The 23,306-nt window shown below is 33.7% G+C and overlaps 1 protein-coding gene and 1 long non-coding RNA gene across 2 annotated transcripts; both read left to right on the forward strand.

Moving 5' to 3' along the window:
• Positions 1 to 205: 205 nt before the first annotated feature.
• Positions 206 to 1,714, forward strand: LOC134241056 (uncharacterized). Its single transcript, XR_009986586.1, has 3 exons — positions 206 to 714; positions 1,278 to 1,336; positions 1,641 to 1,714. It is a non-coding gene; the product is annotated as an uncharacterized LOC134241056 (long non-coding RNA).
• Positions 1,715 to 4,487: 2,773 nt separating this feature from the next.
• Positions 4,488 to 10,024, forward strand: LOC134241123 (serine/threonine-protein kinase fray2-like). The gene is made up of 3 exons (XM_062723239.1): positions 4,488 to 4,679; positions 8,966 to 9,223; positions 9,359 to 10,024. The coding sequence occupies exons 1-3, from the start codon at positions 4,631 to 4,633 to the stop codon at positions 9,952 to 9,954; spliced, it is 903 nt and encodes a 300-aa protein (XP_062579223.1). The 5' UTR covers positions 4,488 to 4,630; the 3' UTR covers positions 9,955 to 10,024.
• The last annotated feature ends 13,282 nt before the right edge of the window (positions 10,025 to 23,306 follow it).

Consider the following 23,306-nt stretch of genomic DNA (forward strand, 5'->3'; position numbering starts at 1 on the left):
AGAACGACATAGGTCCCCCCTTAAGGCAACACATGAAAAAAATATGGTAATGAAGTCATAATGAGGTCTGACGTCATGACAGTTGCTCCGCCCTGATTGATCCATATAAGGAAATGGTGCTCAAAATAACTATTTACCGATATTGGCAACAATTTGTAATAAACAACAAATTTGACGTAGAACGACATAGGTCCCCCCTTAAGGCAACACATGAAAAAAATATGGTAATGAAGTCATAATGAGGTCTGACGTCATGACAGTTGCTCCGCCCTGATTGATCCATATAAGGAAATGGTGCTCAAAATAACTATTTACCGATATTGGCAACAATTTGTAATAAACAACAATATCTTTATGTTTAAATAGAAAATAATTAGTGATTTTCTCGTATATAAAATAGCATGTCTTTAAAATAATTCTCTTTTTAATGTGTCGTTTGTCTGCATTCGGCTTCAGCCAAGCGCTTGCACTCGATGACACGGAATGTTGTTTACATCTAAAAACGTGGCGACATCAGCTGAGATTTGCAGTGGATTTAAATGCAATAACCACACAATCTTTAAAGAAAATGGGGATAAATTAAGAGACAAGGCATTGCTTCTCCATTTTACAAGAATATGAGGACATTATTTCGGAAAATAGCAGAAAACTGAGACGATTTGCACCAGCTCTAGCTCCGTAGATCAATCACTGCTGACTGTAATTCCAGGCCAGGTATGTATACGCATATGCAGGTACATGTGTAGATCTACAATATGTAGACATGCTTTTGTTAACATAAAAAAACCCGAGTGTGTTCATGTTCATTTAAATGTATTAGTACAGTCAGTGAAAAACTGTAATTATGCGAGCCTTGTGTGTAACAACCCCCCCCCCCCCCCTATACTAAGTTGCACACTTTTTAGAATTATTAAAAATTAGTGGCACTAAATATGTACTGAGTTCCTGTCAATTAGTTCATTTTCTTTGAGACAATATGTGTAATAATAGAGATCATCAGTAACACAAATTTAAACTAAATTGAATGAGATGTTTTCATTGTTTCAGTCAATCACACAATGATTCACTAGTGACTAGGCCTAAACAAACAATGATGTATTTGATGCTACACAATTTAAAAAAAATATCCGTAACATTGTGTTGAAAACATAAAAGCCCCACTTCAGATCTATGGCTGTAATTTTCTAGAATTTCTAAATTAATGAAAAAAAAATCTTTTTTTGTTTAGATTACATGTACATTAAAAATATTTATATAATATACTTTTATCATTGTAGCTGTCCAGAGTTTCAGGCTTAAAGAGTGAATAAATAAAAATGCATCATTTCTCCACAGGGTATGTATACTTCTCAAGCATTTCACATTTTCAAAGTTTGCAAGTGCATATTGTTTTTTTTTTCATTAATTTTGGTAAAGGGGAGACTTAGAATTTTTTTAATAGAAAATATTCTATCAATAACTATTGTAAATGTCAGAGGTTTCACTTTCACTGAGAAGTTTTGTAACACATTTTTTGTCATTTATATCAATATAAATTCACTACAATATACAATGCAGCATAATTTGTTTTGTCAAATGTAATGCCATTTTATTCTACAATGTATATTTAGTAATCTCATAGCATATATATTGTGTTGCAGGAATAGCTATTCTCAGATGTTGGACAAATGGATTCATTCAGGCAGCAAGTTAATCCATCATTTGAGGAAAATGGTATGCTCAATATAAGCTATAAACCATACAAAGTTTTGATAATAAAACTATCAGAAGAATTGAAAACATGTGTAGCGGACAGTATAAAGGGAACTTATACTGCCTCGCCAGTGAGCTAGCTTTTCTGGTGATGCGGTAGAGTCTCCCTCTTTTTCAGGCAAGTTAAGCAACGGCGAGCCTGTTCAACCCCTGGAAGGGTGACCGCTTCACGTTACACATGTATGTAAATTCTATGTTAAATGTTTCCATGCATTTTTGTATTTCATTTTTTAAACACAAATTACTTTCAATAATGGTAATTCCTGATTTTCTCCTATTTTCAGAATTCATTTTATCCACAAGAACATGATGTGATGGAAATAATTTGCACCTGCCCAGCATTCCTACAGTTTGTCACTGGATTTGAAAAGAAATGTTTAAATAAATTTTCTAGATAAATAATAATTTGACTTTTTCATAAATTTACTGTACAGGTGTTGAAAAGGCCATTAAGATATGAAAATCTTAACTTTCTTACTATTTTGTGTGGAGGGTACTAATGATCATCAAGATCTTATTTCCAGCATGTGCATTGCGTTCATTTATCTTTCAATAATATCACCAAAAAACAGGAGACTAGAGATCCCCCTAATTGTTTCAAAATAGGATAGGGGACCACCATTTGTTCTGAGGGAAGGGGGGGGGGGGGGCAGGCGAGTTTTTCCAAGTCAGATTTTTTTTTTTTCATTTTCATGTCAATGAAGGACAGATTAATATTTATTTCCGATCAATAAAATGAAGGACAGATTATTTATTTTCCTCTTCATTGAAAATCCTACATACAAAAAAAAAAAATGTAAAAAACTCTGATTCGAGGGGGAGATCACTGATCTGCAAGTATTTATTTTTTAAACTGCCAGTCCCTCACCCTCAAAATAAAATAGCTGTCCCCTTAACAAATACAGGAGTATACCCCAATTCTTTCTAATTAGTACCTTAAACTTATAACTTAGTTTATATCCCTTAATTAACAGTAAGCGGCCTGATTGAAAGCGATCGTAGAACATGACCTCGTATGCAGAAAGAAAAAAAATATAAACACAAGTGTGTGTACCATAGGCGTCGGAAGCAAAATGAAAGGGGGCTGATTGAAAGGGGGGGGCTAAGCCAAAAGAAAAAGGCAAATTCCAATGCCTACATTATGTATATAATTTGCAAATATTAAGTAGGGAGGCTAAGCCCCCCCCCCCCCCCTCCCCGGTTCCAACGCCTATGCGTACAGTATTGAGAGAGGGGAATAGATATCTAATTAATTATTAATGAAGGCTATATTTTAATTAACCATTTGTGTTCTACATAAATATATCGGCAATATTTATACCTATTTGTGTGAAATACTACGTGTATATACACATCGTTGAGGAAATGCGGGATGTTTGAAAGACATTAAATGTATACAACGTATGGAGAACGAATACACAGAAAAGAAAGAAATGTCAAGAATTTTTTATCCATACCGTTTGATTTAGTAAAAAAAAAGATTCAAGTCCTGCCCGCATGTATATTTATTTTAAATTTACGAGGTAAGCAAACTATATCAAGTACTCCAGAGTTATCTTCCATGCTGGGTCAGTGATGCGTTTGAAAACTATAATTAGATTGACTCTTCCAAGATTTCATTTTTTAATCAAAAAGTGCAAGGGCAAGGCGACAATCTAAAAAGTAGGTTTTTATTTTAAATTATTTATTTTATTGTATAGTTTTCAAAAAGTGATGCTCATTACTTTGTAATTCTTTCGTTAATTTATAATTCATGATGAAATTAGGAAAATATCCAATTTTTCATACATTACTGTTTGTTTTAGCTGAATAACTTAATTATATCGGAAAACTAACTGAATGAGCATCACTTTTGAGAAAGTATAGATACATAGAGACAACATAAAACATTGTGCAGTTAATTTTTTGTTTGTCTTGCCCTTGCACTTTTTGGTTAAATTTGACATTTCATTTTTTGACCTAAAATCGGAGCCCACGTGACTTCAGGGGGTCACATGATGTCAAAAAATACCGATGTGAAAAGCGATGGACATACTCTTCAAGATCACAAATATCTGTTTTAACTAGAGTGTCTTGCTAAAAAATAAAACTGTTAAACATTATATGTATCGGAATCCGTGAGTTTTTATAGAAAATGTTGCCTTAACTGTACTGCGCAGGTTTAGTTTCATGCATTTTGCTGTGCTAAGTAAATTAAAATTAATACCGTATAAGTCAATTTTGTTTCTAAATATATACATGTATTTAATCGAAAGAATTTTATGCATTGGCAATGCTAATTCAAACAAACAAAGGTAAGGAAAAGGGGGATCTTTTACCGTTACTTCACGTGTTTTATATATTTTTAGGCATTACATGTTCCTGTTGCCTGATCTACCCAGCTTCTGAAAAAAATTTATTTAATTCTGTCTAGTATGACTAATTGTATTACGGGTGTTTCTAGATTTTATTATTTGTGATTACTTTATTTTATTCTTCCTTTTTTTTTTCAAGTGCATTATTCAACTTTTAACGCTTATAAAATCCTTAATAAGTTTTATTTTATTTTTTTTTTTTTTGAAAGCTATAAATGCTATACATGTTTTTTACATTCTAAACAAACATATGATATGTTTAAGGATAAAATAATTAAAACATGCATATTTATATATACAAATAATATAAACAAATAGGCTGTGAAGAAACACGTCATTACAAATCATACCTACAGGCTACCGATACGTCAGCTTTTGACATGGTCCCTGCATGTTGATTGATTTTTTTACCTGTTCTAAAATGGCGACCGTAAACAAAGCCGTGGAGAGTGGTGTACTGGACATAGCTTGGTTATAATGCCCAAACCTCGAATATACAGTATAGAAAAGATCATTAACTGACCATGGACAAAATGTATGAAATCTTAATCACCGCAGCCTTTCTCGTCTCAGGTAAGTTAGAGTGTATCTTTTTCCGGTTTACCTGTGCATGTACACCTGTACACAGGTATGCAAAAACTGGAAGAAAAAAAACGATATCATGTCCTTGTTTTGGGGGGATTTGAATACAAAATCTATACTGACGTGTAGGACTTTTGAAAATGTATATTTTTCAAATGACTATATATACTTAAATTGAATTGGAAATTGTCTCTTGTTGCAATCGGATAGTTGTAAAATAGATGAAATTTCTCATATATGACGATCACGATGTTAAAATTAATGTTACGAAATACAGTTAAAACCATAAATATACATATTTTATCTTTGTAAAGCCACCAAATACTCGAAAAAGAACTTTAGGTAACAGCGAACAAAAATCATTTTTTACTTGCTTTCTATATCGTGCACCGTAATAAATTGACAACTACCAAAAGTCTTCATGACCTAGTTAATTTTTGTTGGTCAAAGATTCAGTAACGTTTATGGTGGTGTATATTGTCTATTTGTCTGTCTGTGTTTGTCGTGTTTATGGTGGTAAGGTGTGTATTGTCTATTTGTCTATCTGTTTGTCTGTATTTGTCGTGTATATGGTGGTGTTTATTGTCTATTTGTCTATCTGTCTGTCTGTGTTTGTCGTGTTTATGGTGGTGTTTATTGTTTATTTGTCTATCTGTCTGTCTGTGTTTGTCGTGTTTATGGTGGTGTTTATTGTCTATTTGTCTATCTGTCTGTCTGTGTTTGTCGTGTATATGGTGGTAAGGTGTATATTGTCTATTTGTCTATCTGTCTGTCTGTGTTTGTTGTGTTTATGGTGGTGAGGTGTGTATTGTCTATTTGTCTATCTGTCTGTCTGTGTTCGTCGAGTTTATAGTGGTAAGGTGTATATTGTCTATTTGTCTATCTGTCTGTCTGTGTTTGTTGTGTTTATGGTGGTGAGGTGTGTATTGTCTATTTGTCTATCTGTCTGTGTTTGTTGTGTTTATGTTGGTAAGGTGTATTGTCTATTTGTCTATCTGTCTCTCTATGTTTGTCGTGTTTATGGTGGTGAGGTGTCTACTGTCTATTTGTCTATCTCTCTGTCTGTGTTTGTTGTGTTTATGGTGGTAAGGTGTGTATTGTCTATTTGTCTATCTGTCTGTCTGTGTTTGTCGTGTTTATGGTGGTGTTTATTGTCTATTTGTCTATCTGTATGTCTGTGTTTGTCGTGTATATGTTGGTAAGGTGTTTATTGTCAATTTGTCTATCCGTCTGTCTGTGTTTGTCGTGTTTATGGTGGTGTTTATTGTCTATTTGTTTATCTGTCTGTCTGTGTTTGTCGTGTTACTGGTGGTGTTTATTGTCTATTTGTCTATCTGTTTGTCTGTGTTTGTCGTGTATATGTTGGTAAGGTGTTTATTGTCAATTTGTCTATCTGTCTGTCTGTGTTTGTCGTGTTTATGGTGGTGTTTATTGTCTATTTGTTTATCTGTCTGTCTGTGTTTGTCGTGTTTATGGTGGTAAGGTGTTTATTGTCTAGTTGTCTATCAGTCTGTCTGTGTTTGTCGTGTTTACGGAGGTAAGGTGTTATTGCCTACTTGTCTATCTGTCTGTCTGTGTTTGTCGTGTTTATGGTGTTGTTTATAGTCTAGTTGTCTATCTGTCTGTCTGTGTTTGTCGTGTTTATGGTGGTGAGGTGTATATTGTCTATTTGTCTATCTGTCTGTCTGTGTTTGTTGTTTACAGCGGTAAGGTGTATATTGTCTATTTGTCTATCTGTCTGTCTGTGTTTGTTGTGTTTATGGTGGTGAGGTGTGTATTGTCTATTTGTCTATCTGTCTGTCTGTGTTTGTTGTGTTTACGGTAGTAAGGTGTGTATTGTCTATTTGTCTATTTGTCTGTCTGTGTTTGTCATGTTAATGGTGGTGAGGTGTGTATTGTCTATTTGTCTATCTGTCTGTCTTTGTTTGTCGTGTTTATGGTGGTAAGGTGTTTATTGTCTATTTGTCTATCTATCTGTCTGTATTTGTCGTGTTTATGGTGGTAAGGTGTTTATTGTCTATCTGTCTGTCTGTGTTTGTCGTGTTTATGGTGGTAAGGTGTGTATTGTCTATTTGTCTATCTGTCTGTCTGTGTTTGTCGTGTTTATGGTGGTGTTTATTGTCTATTTGTCTATCTGTATGTCTGTGTTTGTCGTGTATATGTTGGTAAGGTGTTTATTGTCAATTTGTCTATCCGTCTGTCTGTGTTTGTTGTGTTTATGGTGGTGTTTATTGTCTATTTGTTTATCTGTCTGTCTGTGTTTGTCGTGTTACTGGTGGTGTTTATTGTCTTTTTGTCTATCTGTTTGTCTGTGTTTGTCGTGTATATGTTGGTAAGGTGTTTATTGTCAATTTGTCTATCTGTCTGTCTGTGTTTGTCGTGTTTATGGTGGTGTTTATTGTCTATTTGTTTATCTGTCTGTCTGTGTTTGTCGTGTTTATGGTGGTAAGGTGTTTATTGTCTAGTTGTCTATCAGTCTGTCTGTGTTTGTCGTGTTTACGGAGGTAAGGTGTTATTGCCTACTTGTCTATCTGTCTGTCTGTGTTTGTCGTGTTTATGGTGTTGTTTATAGTCTAGTTGTCTATCTGTCTGTCTGTGTTTGTCGTGTTTATGGTGGTGAGGTGTATATTGTCTATTTGTCTATCTGTCTGTCTGTGTTTGTTGTTTACAGCGGTAAGGTGTATATTGTCTATTTGTCTATCTGTCTGTCTGTGTTTGTTGTGTTTATGGTGGTGAGGTGTGTATTGTCTATTTGTCTATCTGTCTGTCTGTGTTTGTTGTGTTTACGGTTGTAAGGTGTGTATTGTCTATTTGTCTATTTGTCTGTCTGTGTTTGTCATGTTAATGGTGGTGAGGTGTGTATTGTCTATTTGTCTATCTGTTTGTCTTTGTTTGTCGTGTTTATGGTGGTAAGGTGTTTATTGTCTATTTGTCTATCTATCTGTCTGTGTTTGTCGTGTTTATGGTGGTAAGGTGTTTATTGTCTATCTGTCTGTCTGTGTTTGTCGTGTTTATGGTGGTAAGGTGTATATTATGTATTTGTCTATCTGTCTGTCTGTGTTTGTCGTGCTTATGGTGGTAAGGTGTTATTGCCTATGTGTCTATCTGTCTGTCTGTGTCGTTATTTAACCTACAGGGAGAGGAGTAATTTTTTTTCCGCTCATTGTAGTCCCACCCAATCTCCTGGCGTTATGAGTTGAAAAAAAGACTTTACACACGAGGATAATTCGATCCATAGAAATATGAAAAATCTTAGTTTTTTTCTGTTAATGGGATTTTTTTTAAAAAGACTTTACACTTTTATCTCCACATAAAGGTTAAATTTGATCCTCAATTACCGCTCACTCTAACTGCAAGAACCATGATTTAAAGTAAAATGTCTCTACAATAAGAAATGAAGAATTTTCTTTAAAACGAAAACTAAGTACGTCATCACTCTGTTCCCACATTTTATTAGCAGTATAGATTTGTTAATTTGAAATACTGTCAACATGTTATTTTTTTCTTTTTACAACTCTTTTCATATACATATTTATCAATTGAAAATTTGAAATCAAACAACTTCAAATTTTCAAATATTCAGGGATTGGGGATACTTGTATAAATGACCTTAAATTTTTTTCCATAATACCCCATAATACTCGTAAATAATATATTTATTATATATTTATTTCTTGGGGGATTTTTTTTTTTAATATTTCCCCTTTTTCGTTTATTGTAAACTGAAGTTTTACCAAAATTATCATTATCTCTGTTTTAAAATTAATTGTTTGTTGAAAATTCACATAAATATTTATATAATTAAGAAATATTGTTCAAATATGTGTTTACGTTTGAAAACTGATTCCGAGGTAGGTGGCAGAAAAATACTATATCGTTCTCAGGTTTATCATCTCTTTTTTTTTTTTTTTTTTGTCCATTCTGTTTTTGTTTGTTTGTTTGTTTTTTTTTTTGTGAAAGATTTAATTTTTTGAAAGATGCCATTAAATTTTAAACAATGCTTCATCTCTCTTTGATAGAGAAAACAACCCTTCATCGAGCAAATTAGAATATTCGACACAAAACTGGCAAATATGCTTTATAACAAGTAATTCAGAATCGATCCAGTGATTGTCAAAAATACAAACGAACTAATGATCGGATGGACAGTAGCATGAGAGCTACAGTTGCATCAGAGACGTCTGTTTTTCCTTAAATGCAGTGGAATTGACCATCAATACAAATGTCGATTTTTAATGATAACTGAATTAAATCTTCACTTTTATTTGTCAAACTAGGTCTTTATGCAGAGCAATGCTACACAAACTCAGGCGGCGTATACAGTGCCGGAAGTATATACCGGAACCTGAAGTACTGCGCTTTTGGATGCTGCGGACCTGCCCTGAATCGTTACTGCTGCCCCATCATCGGACCTATCATCGGGATTTGTCTGGGAGCCATTGCTTTCATCGTTATTCTCATTGTAATCATCGTCTGCTGTAGAAAATATGCCGAGAAGCAAGCCAGACGCCGTGCAGATTTAAAAATACATCTAGGTATTTACATTGTATTAATTTATAGTATTTGCACCTATTTATTAATTTATAGTATTTGCACCTATGGTCCACAGTTTGATTCAAACAGCTAAAGACATCAATACTCATCCAAAATTTCTTGTTTCTTTTGTATAGGTCCTACATTGGCTAGCCGATATGATCCGCCCCGATATGATGCCGAGTCAAATCACCCAAACAGTAGACAAGACTATCAGTTAAAATCACACTCTGTCCGAGATGCATCCTCACATCATGCACATGGTGTGTATGATGAAATTTCAGATGACATCGATCATCGTCCTCATCGCAAAAAAGACATAGATGATCCACACCACTCACGTGACGATGCTCGGCTTGTTAGCAGTCGTAACACCTACAGAAGTGAGAAAAGGTCGCCAAAGAGGTCAGAAGCTCATAGCCACAGTAATCGTCGTGGGTACCACAGCGACGATGATCAGCGAAACGATTATCGCGATAGTCATCGTGGACGACATCACCATAGCTATGAACGTGAAAGGGAACGTCATCACAGTCGATCCCGGGAGCGATATATGGATCGTAGTTACGATGACGATGATTACTCTGATGAAGAAAGGCACAGAAGATCTAGTCATCGGAGATCACGATACAGTGATCCGCCGCCGTATCGCGAGAGATCACGAGACTTTGATAGGTATGACCGCCATTCTCACCGCAGATCAAGATCAAGAGATCGTTATTACAATAGATGATTCGAACACTGCTCATCAGGAATCAAGATGACCATTAACATGTCACCGAAAGTTCTCACAGATCACTCTCTGTTAAGGGCGAAACGATTACACGTGTAAACGGCAACGTTTCGATTATATGCTCTAAACGTTTACAGTTTGAGTAAACGTTTACACGAAGGTCATTATCAATGTCTATCAGAAATAATGTTGAACTCAAAAATTGTTTTATTTCATAATTTACAAAAGAAACACCGTCTTTGACCATTTGATAAGCATCAATTTAAACCGGAAGCATATTGAATGAAATATCTAAAACCCGATACGGGCTAACATATTAATTAATTTCGAGTTGCTAATACTAGCGATGTTTTACGACACTTGAAATATAAAACTTGACATATTTTGAGTAAATAAATATAATACATTTTTCACAAGTCTTTGAAAAGTTTAGATACAGTCAGCAGGTCTTGTTTTACTTTTTTTGAGATTAAAAGAACCATCTTTACAATTATTTTTTCTATGTCCGGTAGCCAAACAAACCAAACAGTTGGGTGACGAGGTAGAAAGTGAATGAGTTTAATGCGCCTCAAATTCTTACGTTTAAATCATAAAGACCAACAATAAATTTGTAATAACAACTCAAACTTATATTAAAGTGAAAGAATTGATTATTAAATTCGAGTTTCATGAGTAAGCAGCCATAAAAATCCAACATAGGATATCTCCCGTTTAAACGGTACCGTTTCGTTTACTGCTATCCGTTTAAACGTTTACAAAATTCAGTAAACGTTTCACCCTTACTCTCTGTTAAACATGTCATTGTATTTGGTGTATCAAAATCCTGAAGCATAATTCTTAACATCACTCAGTATTAAAGTATAAAAGTCTAAAAGTTGTGGTAGAAAAGTAGAAAGTAGTTTGTGACGTCAACGCAATCTAATAAAGAGGTCTTAGACTAATTTCCATCATGTTCAATATCCCGCTTGAATATATACAAACATGTATGTAGATTACTAGTATATGACTTGTCTACTAATTTTATACAATATTAGTTGCTTGGAGTATCTTTAATGGTACGCTGTAGTGTAAATAATTTCTCAGCAGAGCTTGTCTTTATAAAGGTTTTAACTTTGTGAGAAATTAATGAATTAACAAAATGAGGACTTAGACAATTCTATGAATATTTTTTTTAAAGTGTCCAATTGTTTGTATGTAAATTTAATTGTTACTTTTAAATGTTTTATATTATAATTTTACGATTACATACACCATAGAACTTCAAGGATAATAAAGTGATGAGCATTGTATTTCTTGATATTTTTATATACTAGACCATCTTTCGAAAAATTAAAAAATAGTTGCCGGACTCAATCTCTCTATCTCTCTCTCTCTTTCCTGCATTCCAGAGAACGATATTTTTTATTCCTCTTATTCCCATCAACAAATAGTTATGTCCGGGGTTAAAATGTTTAAAAAGTATGACAATCTCTTAATTAAAAAATTTAATTAAATTTTAAAAAATGCTGATACTCAAGGTGAGGTCTTTTGGATCCCGAGAGACGGTGTCGTTACAAGGAATACAGATGTTGAGAATAAAAGACCTAGCGACAACCAATTATAAGTATGAATACCCAATGCATGAGCTCAAAATTTCCGTAGGCTTAAAAAAATATATCGCGATCGAAATAAAATCGTAAAACGAAAAAAACTTTCGTGAATAATCACGAAACTTTCGCATTAAAACTCGAAATAAACTAGAGGTACTGTGAGCAATGAGCTCACTAAATGATACCCCCCGCCTCCCATATGGTTATAACTGTTGAAAAAGTCCATGAATTCCTATGGCCGGGAAACCCAAAATATGTGTCGGATCAAAAAGTAAAATAGGAGGTGCACAATGGCAATATGTAATAAAGATTCTGTGAAAGTTGCATCAAATTTCATTCAGTGGTATAAGAGGAATTGCGGATAAGAGATGGGTACCCCAAAGACGGACGGACAGACAGACAGACGGACGGACGGACGTACAGACGGACGGAATTAACGATTACTATATATCCTCCCGCTTTTCAAGCGGGGGGTATAATTATAATAATGTTACTGAGGAGAACGTAGGCTCGACTGACACATTAAAAACATGGAAGCAGACGATGTCTTTTATGAACTTATTTATCACATTTCTTCGACCAGAGGATGTCAAGGGACTCTGACGTTCACAGCGTTGATATCAAAAAGATGCTTGAGATTTTGATTAACAATATATATTTTGGTTTTTGGAGACCAGATCTCTCAACAATTTGTTGGAACTCTCATAGTTACTAATTGCGCGCCCTTATTAGCAGACCGGTACCACTGTATTCAAATGAAGCAGAATTTATTCAAAATCTTATACATATGCCTATATCTTTATATCACGTATTACCTGGCATAGTGCTCGCTTTGCATTTAATTGTGGGCGAGAAAAGATGACAATTTTGTGTACTTGTGCAATTTAAGACCACCTGCAGATTCCTGGCTAATTTGATCTAGTCAACACTTCTCTTGACAACGATTTTTTCTTGAACATTCCAACTTGACAAGGCAACTTGATCCACACTTCTTTGTTAGGATGTATAGTGTGTGGTTGTACTGACACAGTACAATGTGTCGAGAATCGAGGGGGGATTGAACACATTTTCCTCTTTCTGAGTTTGTAAATTTCAGAACTACAAGCATCCGAGTATGGCAAAACTGTATACAAACTATACTTGATAAAGTTATTGGTTCAAATGCTTATACATTATCAATAAATGATTTTAAAAGTAATTTGAAAAAGTATCCGAGAATACAGTTTTTAAGGATATAATGAATATAAAAAAAAGGTAATGGCAAATTATCATTCTACAGCCAGTTAATAAGTCAGGGAAATCTAAACAAGCTTGAAATCCAGCCATACTTTAATTTTTCCATTTCCAAGAATCTTTGTTCTTTTTTGACTCGATTGAGAATAAGTGCCAACAAATTATACAGATAAAGGTTAATTGGCAAATATTGTATTACCCGATTATACCAAGAGATGGAAGATATATTTGTATTAATTGTCAAACTGTTGTAGAAGATGGACATCATTTTTTATTTGTATGTCCTCTTTATAAACAACTATAAGAAGTGGATTTTGTATATACACTTTTAAATATTACATGTTTATCTTATATGAAATTCTTAATTCAGCAGATGCATGTTAAATCTACAAGAAATATTTGTAACTTCATACGTGATGCATTCAAAATAAATAGATGAAAATCTATGTGATACTGCATGTATCAGGCACGTAGCAACCCCCCCCCCCTCCCACTTTTTTCCCCAACAATGCCTTTTCTATAGAAAATGTCCATTGAAAAGATGGTTGGCCCCCACTTTTTACCACGGTATATATATATATAGCAAGGAAATATTGGGAAAAATTGGAAGTGAAAGGAAGTTGGCCTTAAAAAAAGTTGCCCCCCCCCCCAACCCCAACGAAATAGGATTTTCGAGGTTGGGCAATTTTAAATTTTTTTTTATTATTACTTGTCAACTTTTTTTGAGTAAGTAAAAAAAAATTTCTCAGGTTGCCCCCCCCCCTTTCAAAATCGATGCTACGTGCCTGTGTATGACGTAGGCGCCACGTGGTTTTTGTCAAATTGAATAAATTATAAACAAATTTGAAAGGGGGGCTAATTGAAAAATCTTCCGTAGGCATATGCTTCTGGCGAAAAATATCCGTAAATTGAGAAAATGGACAAAGAACGTACATTGACCCCCTTTCTCTCGCTTCGGAAGCACACACCCCGCGCACAACATAGCATACACCCCACATGTTGGGATATACATGGTGTACATGTACTAGCTAGTATATGCTAACCTTAGTATATAGGTCCCTGGTACAATTAAAAAAATTAACCACTGTACAAAAGTATAATAATTTTCAAATGAATTAGTCTATTTTTTTTTCTTAAAATATTTTTTGAACATTTTTATCAATACATGTAATAATTTGTAAACACATTTATTACTATAAATGTAATATAAAGATCTATTTTCTGTAAAAACAATATCAACTTGTCAAAATAAAAAAGTGTAGTTTTGACTTTTCAAAAGTGCCACGTCGGGTTGGTGCACCGTTCTGACTTGTACCCATTGCATGTGCTCTGTTCAAAGTGTGATTCAATGTCGACAGGGATCTATATATATACTATTAGTATCCTGATAGTAGATCATGTAGATAGGTCACTTATATATAAAATAATTTTTCAAAACAATGTTCTAATTTAGATATCCTATAATGAAGGGTTTGAAAAGTTTTAATTAAGTACTAAAATAGAATATATATGTTTTAATCAAGGGCCCTCGGGGGGCATGAACAAATTATTACAATATGATTACATTGATTATAATTGCATATTATAGATGTATACTAGGCCTAATGTAATATGACTATTAATTAAGTTTGCCATGGAGAAGTGTAATACCACATGTTGTGTCATCATAAAAATGTAGGAAAATATCTAGAGGTCAACCAGAGTTACCCTTCTTGTTCCAAATCGTCACAAAGAAAAAATAGTTCCCCATTCTGATCTCTTAAAATACACTTCAGTACTGCAGTACTCCTTTTCATACAGGGTTTTTAAGTATCTTTAAAAAAGTAAAACTAGTTTAATTTAAAAGTAATATGTGTTTGCTGGTTCTAAAGTTAGCCCTGAACTTTTAGGTCTTGATATCCCCGGGTTCATCGCCAGTGGACCGGAACGGAAGGAAATGACTGAGGTTGAGAAGTTGGAAGCCCTCAGCATGCTCTGAGTCACTGTAGAAAGTAATTACAGTATAAGTCTACAAAGTCAATTTAGAAAAATAACAACTTAGGAGCTACACACATGTAGTTTTGGTAATCAATTTGTGTTTTTTTCTCCTTTCGGTTTAATTTGTTTACAATAGACTTGGAACAAGGAAGTTATAAATTTATAATGGCCTATATCATGTTTATTGTTTCTTGTGTATTGTACATAGTTTTCATTTATTCATGGTTTGATATAAAAATATAACAAAATTTGTCCTATCCATGTAGTTTATATAATTTTTTGATAAATATTGCCATGAAGCGCAGAAAGGACTGTTAGGCATGTGGATTATTTGAGGAAATGGCATTCAATAAAATTGACTGATTTGCACAAACTTTTTTTTTGGGGGGGGGGGGGTATCACTTGTATGTAAGGCAACAATTAAAAAAAATAATTAAAAAAAAGGGTTGGGAATGTTTCCATTTTTGGTTCCCTGTGCTCCTTGCATGCATAAGAATCATACAACAGGGGTGCGCTGGCACACACTTCAAGCTTGTAGCAACAGTTTTCAAAAGTGACAGCCCTCAAAAAGCGTACGTTCAATTGATAAGACAAAAAAAAAACACAAACAAACAACACAAACAAGCAACCTGTGCATTAGCTCAAATAGCTGCAGAAATGTAGCTCTCCATGCAAAAAAGTTATGACAGACTTGAGAGCATCGTCGCAAACCACGGCCAACATGTACGCTCCTCTCCCATTCTGGCCGTGGTTCAACGAGGAGAGAATTCTTTGTAGCTCATTAAAATATTGACCAATGCGAGTAAAGCATAGTCGGATGATGAACTTTATCGCGACCTTTCAATATCCAATCGCAGTATAGGAAATATGTCTTGTATACTGTTGACGTCAGTTGTTGATTTCGATTGCGATGGAAACAAAACTTTCCACTGACTGAATATGACGTCACAATAGAGAGGCATGAATATTCAAGATAACGACACTTTTTGTAATCAAGCAGTCACGGGTAGGAGAGAGCTATGCGGACTCCGGACCGTGGCTTGAGACGATGACTGGAGAGCTACTGCAAACAAACAATATTTTATTTTAGGCCTTAAGTACTCTCGTAGTTGACATCTGTATGAAGCACCCATGGATTTCCTTCCTAATGGCCTGGATTGCCGTAATCTTTTTATTATATAGTCTATTTATAGTCCCTATATAATCTATACAAACACAAACAGTTCATAACACTACTTATTATACCTTTACTGTAATTACTCTATATAAAAGTAATACCATAAAACCATCTATTTCCCCGAGAAGACACAATTTCCCTCATCTGGAGACTACTCCCTGAAAACTCAGAGCTACTCCCTGGGACTACTCCCTAATGAATATTTATAAGTAATTTTGACCAATCAGAGTGTTCAGTGGGCGGAGCGTTCAAGGAATCTCGAGTCTGTGACGTCATGTTATTAGCAATGTAACTATGACGTCAAAAAATTTCGACATGCGATGTCAAAATCATACTTGAATTCTAGCAAAATGAAGACAACGTAAATTCTTCGAAATGTCAGTGAAAAAACTTTTGTAATTGGAAAATTAATGAATTGTTTTAGGACACAATGTATCACTTATCATACAGTCTGTTTAACATGCGTTTGTAATTATGCTTCTGCAATTTATCTTTAACCACTTCTGTGCCACAGGGCCGATTTTGGGCCGATCACACAGTTACGTAGAGTGCCACGGGGCCGATTTTGGGCCGATTTTATTGAAATGAATTGTGACTTTGTATTTCTTTAACTTCTATTCAACGTTAATAATTATTGAACTTTTACATCGTTTTATTGCATAAAAGTTAAGTTTTTATGGCTTATTTGAAGAATATCATTAAAATTTCAGGATAATATATGGATAAACTAAGTTGTTACACACTAGCAATGACGCCATGAATTTTCGAAATAAATGAGTTGTAGCTTATAGTACCGGTATTATTACTATTGAATATGCTCAATGAACACGATTTCATTTCAAATGTATATTTTCTTACTATAATAAATTCAGTATATTGAAGTACTACTCGTCCATTTAGCAACAACGGTTAGAATTAACGTCATTTTTACGTAGATGACGTCATAATAACAAGTACGTGCAAGCCAAACCTTGAAAAAACCTTCCGAGTTTACAGATTACCACTACCTCTTGAGGCATTTAGATTGATTGATCGTTTGTTTTAATTCCGTGATTTAATATTGTCAAGTTTATTTATTTTATTTTGTTGCGTATGAACGAATTAAAACTTATTCCCTGTTTCGTTTTGTTACCTGTGCTCAATGTATTTTTTGTATATTTCCAAAATGCAGATTTCACATGCTGCTACTCGATCAACTTAAAGCACCTGATAATTAAATATATTGAATAGATATTGAGAAGATAACCAAAACTTATAAGTTTAAGTGTTTGTTTTTGCTTTAATTGTATTCCAAAATTTTAATTTTAATCATCATTTCTTTTTTATTTGTTCGGTATGGGCTTTATTTATTACATTCCGGTATAACTTTCAATATTTCATATTTTTTTTAAACAAAACACATGAATTCAATGCATTACAGTGAAAAGGGTAATCATGATCAGTTTGATCTGACCATTTTTCTTCCAGAATGATAATGGAAAATAAATGACATAATTAATTTTATTGAAATTTCGAATGAGAAAAAACACATGTTTGGCAAACAAATGTGACAATCGATTTTCGAAAAAAAGGGGTTTTTTTTAAATTTATTTTGTTAAAATTCTTTTGATCTTTCTATCTTCATTGTGTAGGATATATCCTAAATATATTCCTTACACTAGTGTTCAATTTGACCAGGAGTACAGATCATTTAGATTTTTGCTAGGAAAGTAAAATTTGCGTCTCCCTCTGATGATGACTATACAAAATCAAGTTTACGTGAACAAAAAATACAAAATGTTGTCATATATTTTTCTGATTTGTCCCTTTGAATTAATGCTTATCATACATCAGGTAAATGATATCTTCGGGACTAAGTGAATTTAAAACAATTATTGAAAATATATACTGGTATCTAAAACTGCAGTAGAAACTTGCCTAAAACGCCAAATTGGTTTGGGGGGGGGGGGAGAAATGTAAAACAAGAAGTAAAATCAATATATTAAATGTGATTATTTTTTATAATTCTCACTATTGTTTTTGGCTTCAAGAAGAAAGTAAAAACGGCAAGGGGATAATCGTCTTTCAGTTTAAAAAATTTAAACTAAATACATGTATTATATTATCGCAAATAATTTTTTTTAAAATGGGTGAAACTCGATCCATCCCCACCTCAACCCCCATCCGTTAGAGTGCGTACGTGCTAGGGAATATGCGATTTTTAAAATATCGACCTTTTCCTTACTTACTCGTGTGAGCTCCATTTACATCATGGAATATGTACATGTGTGTAGTTGTACTTTAGAAAACATTATATCTATAGACAATTAATACAATTTCAGAGAGAGAGAGAGAGAGAGAGAGAGAGAGAGAGAGAGAGTAAAAACACAGTTACTAAAACATCCGATTTATTTTGAAAGGTTTTGATTCCATTATTATAACGCTTTAAACTTATTGAGTGCCCCCTTTTTTTTATTAGTAATTCTCAAGTGTTGGTTACTTCAGTTAAATTAGGGATAAAGTGATTGAACATTTTTTAAAATTTATTTTTGGGAGGGGGTATTTTTCTTTAATTCAAGGGGTGGTGGTGTTAAATCAGGGGAATGTTAAATCTCCATTTATTGAATAACTGTTTGTTTTAGCTGCAATTATGTAGCCTGCTCCGATTTTTTTTTAAAATCTGACATTTTTTGGAGAGGGTCCCTACACAGGCACGTAGCATAGTTTTTGAAAGTGGGGGGGGGGGCAACCTGAGAAATTTTTTTTCCTTACCTGAAAAAGTTGACAAGAAAAAAAAAAAAAATTAACAAAATGCCCCAACTCGAAAATCCTATTTCGGGGATGGGGGGGGGGGGGTGGGGGGTGGGGGGGTATTGCCAACTTTTTCGAAGCCAACTTACTATCACTTCCAATTTTTTCTTAACAATCCTCGCTATCACTATACTATGGTTATAATGTGGGGGGGAGGGGCAACCATCCTTTCAATGAACATTTACAATATTTAAGGTTATGTCGGGGGAAAAAGTGGGGGGGGGGGCTGGCCCTCCTGCCTCCCCCCCCCGGATGCTACGTTCCTGCTACATAATTGCAGCTATAGTTTTATTAAACCACCAATTCTTTTTTATTATGTTACCATGAATATCTTTTAGATATAAAATACGAAAAGAATTGGAATTTTGGGAAGTCTCTTTTAAATCTTACTTGGATTACTTTGTGTATGTTTAAAATATTTATTTTAAATCATAATACGATCGGTATATTTTTTGTTAACGCTTGATATTCGGACACTCGGAATCAGGGTTGAAAAAAAGTCCTTACTCATCTACACGTATCAAGTACTCTTGTGGTTGATACTTGTGTCCTCTACAAAAATTTGAATTTTTCAATTAAAATTTGTTTAATTGAAAAATTCAAATTTTTGTAGAGGACACTTGTACGAAGCGTGTTGGACCGAATTATCTTGCATACCATAATGGCAGTATAAAGGGGCTAAAGAATGGGCGTGCTTGATTGGTAGCTAGAATTACTGGAATTGGCAGAATTACAATCAAGTTCGCTGGAATTCAATTCCGGCACAGTTCTATCAATTCTGTTTTGAGAGGTGGTGTGAAAGGAATTAAAGATGATGACTACTGTGTACATTTGTCAAGAGTGTCGATTAAAACATGTTTGAAGTTTTTCCCTGTATTTGGACCCTAATACAGTCCTATAGACCTATTTGCAAATTAAAATTTAATATTTTTCTCATAATATTATTCAAATCATCTAAATTTTAAGTTCACCTAAGAGCTGCACACAGCATGAAATTTTGTTCTTTACAGCATTCACTCGCACTTTCATCCTTCATTGCATCTTACAATAAATTATTTAATAAAATATGAATAAATTCTTTATTTCTCGAGCTGCAGCCATATTGTGAACTAATTCTGATTCCAGTTTTACTTGATTGGTAGAATTTTTGGAACTCTCGGAATTGAATTCTGACTTTACAATCAAGCACACCCAAAGTTATCACTTAAGCATAGTGCCGTGGCCCCTTTTTCGGACCCCTCTAACTTTATCTAATTAACTCAAATGTCAATTATTTTACACTTAACTCATACTTTGTTATCTTTGTGTCATATTAGTTGCAAAAATTCACACTGAAAACGGCGTTTTAGTTTTATAAATGGTAATTTAAAAAGCCATATTCTCGTGTTAATTCCGAAGTGTTCCGCTTCTCCGAGTTGGGTTTTAATTGTGTCACATTATATTCAGTGTAGGCGAGGCTTTTCATCCATCGATTGAAAACATGTAACTGTGTAATATTTAGCCAGTTATAATGGCTTTTGAAATTTAATACAAAATAAAAACTGTATACAGAAAAATAAACACAAAGATTTTTTCAAGGATTACGACTTTTTTTTTTTACGAAAGATGGTACTGGGGAGGATCTTTGAGATGTACATATATGTATGATCCCTATAAATCCAGATGCCCCATTTTGTAGTCGTTTCTCTCGGTGGAAATTTAACACTAAATTGAATAAACTGAACCTACTTGCGTATGAAAATGGAGAAAAAAAAATCATATTTAAGAAAAACTTCTATATTTTTTAAAAGGTTTGTGCCGTATTGCATGTTTAAACATATCTCTCTCTCTCTCTCTCTCTTCGTACTTTTTAAAGTACAGTGAATACCCCTCACAAATAATAGTGTACAGAATATTTTTTTGCGATGCTGCATGGGTGATATTTTATCGCTAAAACAATTTTATTAACTGTATGCGCGAATTTTTTTTAGTTTGTTGTTGTTGGTTTTTTTAATTGTAAATTGTTTACAAGGACAGACCGCTGTTTGAGGCCAGAGAGTTAAATGTTTGAAAAATGAAAAAAAAATTACGCCTACTATTATTCCTCTTTTTTTCAAGTTATTACGAAAGAACATCTGTCATGCACTGCTCACGTTAAATGTAGAATATGCATCCACTTACTATACACGTAACTATGTAATTGTTTCATAATGCTTAAATTCTATCAAAATGAAATGTACGTGTATATTTATTCACGTTTAATATGTACTCTATACAGAATGAAAATACAGTAACAATATTTATAAGGGTTGGGTTAAATCATTCACAATTTACTTGGGAAGAGAATAGAGGCATGCAAAGTGAGGACTATTCTATTTCTGATTCTCAGTTTTCAAAGTTCGTATACATGTCCTTGAAAACACTTATTAAAAAAATAAGTATTGAGAAATGTCTTTGACACATTTGATTTTTTTTTAATTTCATGTATTTAATGTCATAAAGCTTTGGTGTGTAGGGAAGACAAAAATATCCTAACAGTATTTGAATTCTCTAAACAATAAGATATAGCAATAAAGTTTTGGGTTTTTAATTTTCTTGATATTAAATTAAGGTTTTAGCCTCTATATTACACGATCTTCTTATCGGTGTAGAGTTTCAGACTATAGCTGGTTTATAAGTAAACGAGTTTGTTGGGGGTATATATATATATATTTTTTTAGAAAAAAAAAATTTCATAGGGAATGCATTCAGAGTGCTTTTATTTTTAATCAATATTTTTAACTTCCTTGCATTCTAAATACATACCAGTATGCAAAATGGAAAATTTATCAATTCATATTTGGAAATAATTTTGATGGCTTCAATACGTCCATTTTCCACTACCTATACTTCACAGTAAATAAACCAAATTTTCAATCAGCGCGTTAATCAATTTTAAAAGTAAGGAATCAACCGCGCACACGTGTACGTGTTGGAGATGACGTTATCTTCAGACAACACAATTTTTTTAAAATGTCTCTTTCTTTAAATAAAAAAAAATACTTTGTCTCAGATTATGCGCTGAAACTGGATCTTCCTCTGTTTATAACGCAGGTGCGATTTACGTCATTGATACAACATAAACCCGCAATTTGTGATAACGTCACGACCATTGTAACGTCATTTACGTGTGACGTTACGTTTTTTGGCAATTCAAAAATTTACGTTGGCAGCGAAAAGGTTAAATGCCGAAATATCTGTTTTAAAAAAATTAAATTGCCTATGATTGTTTCGGTATAATAAAACAGTTATGTAATGTGAACTCGAGAAATAGCAAATTTATGGTTCCGCGAGGGAGAAAACTATTTCCCGAAGCCGAGGTCAATATGAATATTTTTCTGGTGAATAACAAACCATATTCAACACCAAAAGGGTCCATAATTGTATAATCTTACCTGTGCTAAAAGCTCATGACGTGAGGTTTTCTGATATCCCATTGTCTGTTTCCCCTCCTGTGTTTGTAAACTTTCCACATTTTCAACCTCTCAAGAACCGCTGTGCCAATTTTAACCAAACTTGTTCAAGCTCAAGTTCAAGTTCCACTGATAGAAAAAGTATAAAATTTGTAACCATTACATTACCTTCCAATGGATATAATTACTGGAAGTGAAAAACTCAAGCAAAGATTATGTGTGACCTTCAAACTTTAACTTCAGGTCAATGTAGTAAGCTCAAGGTCATTACCAGAAAAAAAAATGTGAAATTCATCTTTGGCCACAGGCGCATCTTATCCACTCTGTTCTCCACTTCACATATAAAGATACATGTGTATAAATTTTTAAATGTGAAGTGGAGAACAAAGTAGATAAGATGCCCCTGTGCTTAGGCCAAAATATTTTTAAATTTATGAAAAGAACATTGGATGACCATATAGTACGTATTTATCAGACAATATGGTGGTGTAATTTTGTGAACTCTATCACAGTTCTATTAATTGACTATAAACACGACATGTAACATTTTGTATTTTTATAAGGGTTAATGCTCTGACTTTGTTTTGACAGATATCTAGAGGCGTGCTGTGCAGCTGTTACGAGGATGAAAATATGGCTACCTCACAGGTTTAATGTTTTCTCAATATACAATTCTTTATTTGACTACCATGTTTAAAAGAAAATACATGAGGTACATTTGTTATAGCTGCAGATCTGTAGCTTTATGGTTTTATATATTTGTCTTTGACCATAAAGCTACAGATCCTGTAGTGCAAAGAAGGTGCAATTTACGGCGCAATATTTTTTGCGCTCTTTTGGGGAGAATTTCTCCACTTTCCATCATTGTTTGATTAAAATTATTTGTTAGATTACTGAAAATTCACTTCCAGCGAGTTTGTTGCCTGTAGAGACACTTATAAATGGTTGGGAGGTAGATAAACTATACACATTGGCTACAGAATGTGTCTAGAATTAGGGGTTAAAAGGTTGTTGATTGAACGATGCTGGAAAGTGGAGAAATTTTCCCCAAAAGAGCGCAAAAAATATTGCGCTGTAAATTGCACCTTTTTTGCACTACAGGATCTGTAGTCTTATGGTCAAAAACAAATATATAAAACCATAATGCTACAGATC

Source organism: Saccostrea cucullata, unplaced genomic scaffold (assembly GCF_032062105.1).
Source record: "Saccostrea cucullata isolate Sc308-1 unplaced genomic scaffold, CSIRO_AGI_Scuc_v1 ctg4083, whole genome shotgun sequence".
NCBI classification, from domain to species: domain Eukaryota; kingdom Metazoa; phylum Mollusca; class Bivalvia; order Ostreida; family Ostreidae; genus Saccostrea; species Saccostrea cuccullata.

Bases quoted from the DNA above. Each gene is read 5' to 3' on its own strand.
- LOC134241123 (XM_062723239.1), top strand. From the start codon at position 4,631: ATGGACAAAATGTATGAAATCTTAATCACCGCAGCCTTTCTCGTCTCA. The intron at 4,680-8,965 runs GTAAGTTAGAGT...TTGTCAAACTAG, and splicing joins CGCAGCCTTTCTCGTCTCAG to GTCTTTATGCAGAGCAATGC. The intron at 9,224-9,358 runs GTATTTACATTG...TCTTTTGTATAG, and splicing joins AGATTTAAAAATACATCTAG to GTCCTACATTGGCTAGCCGA.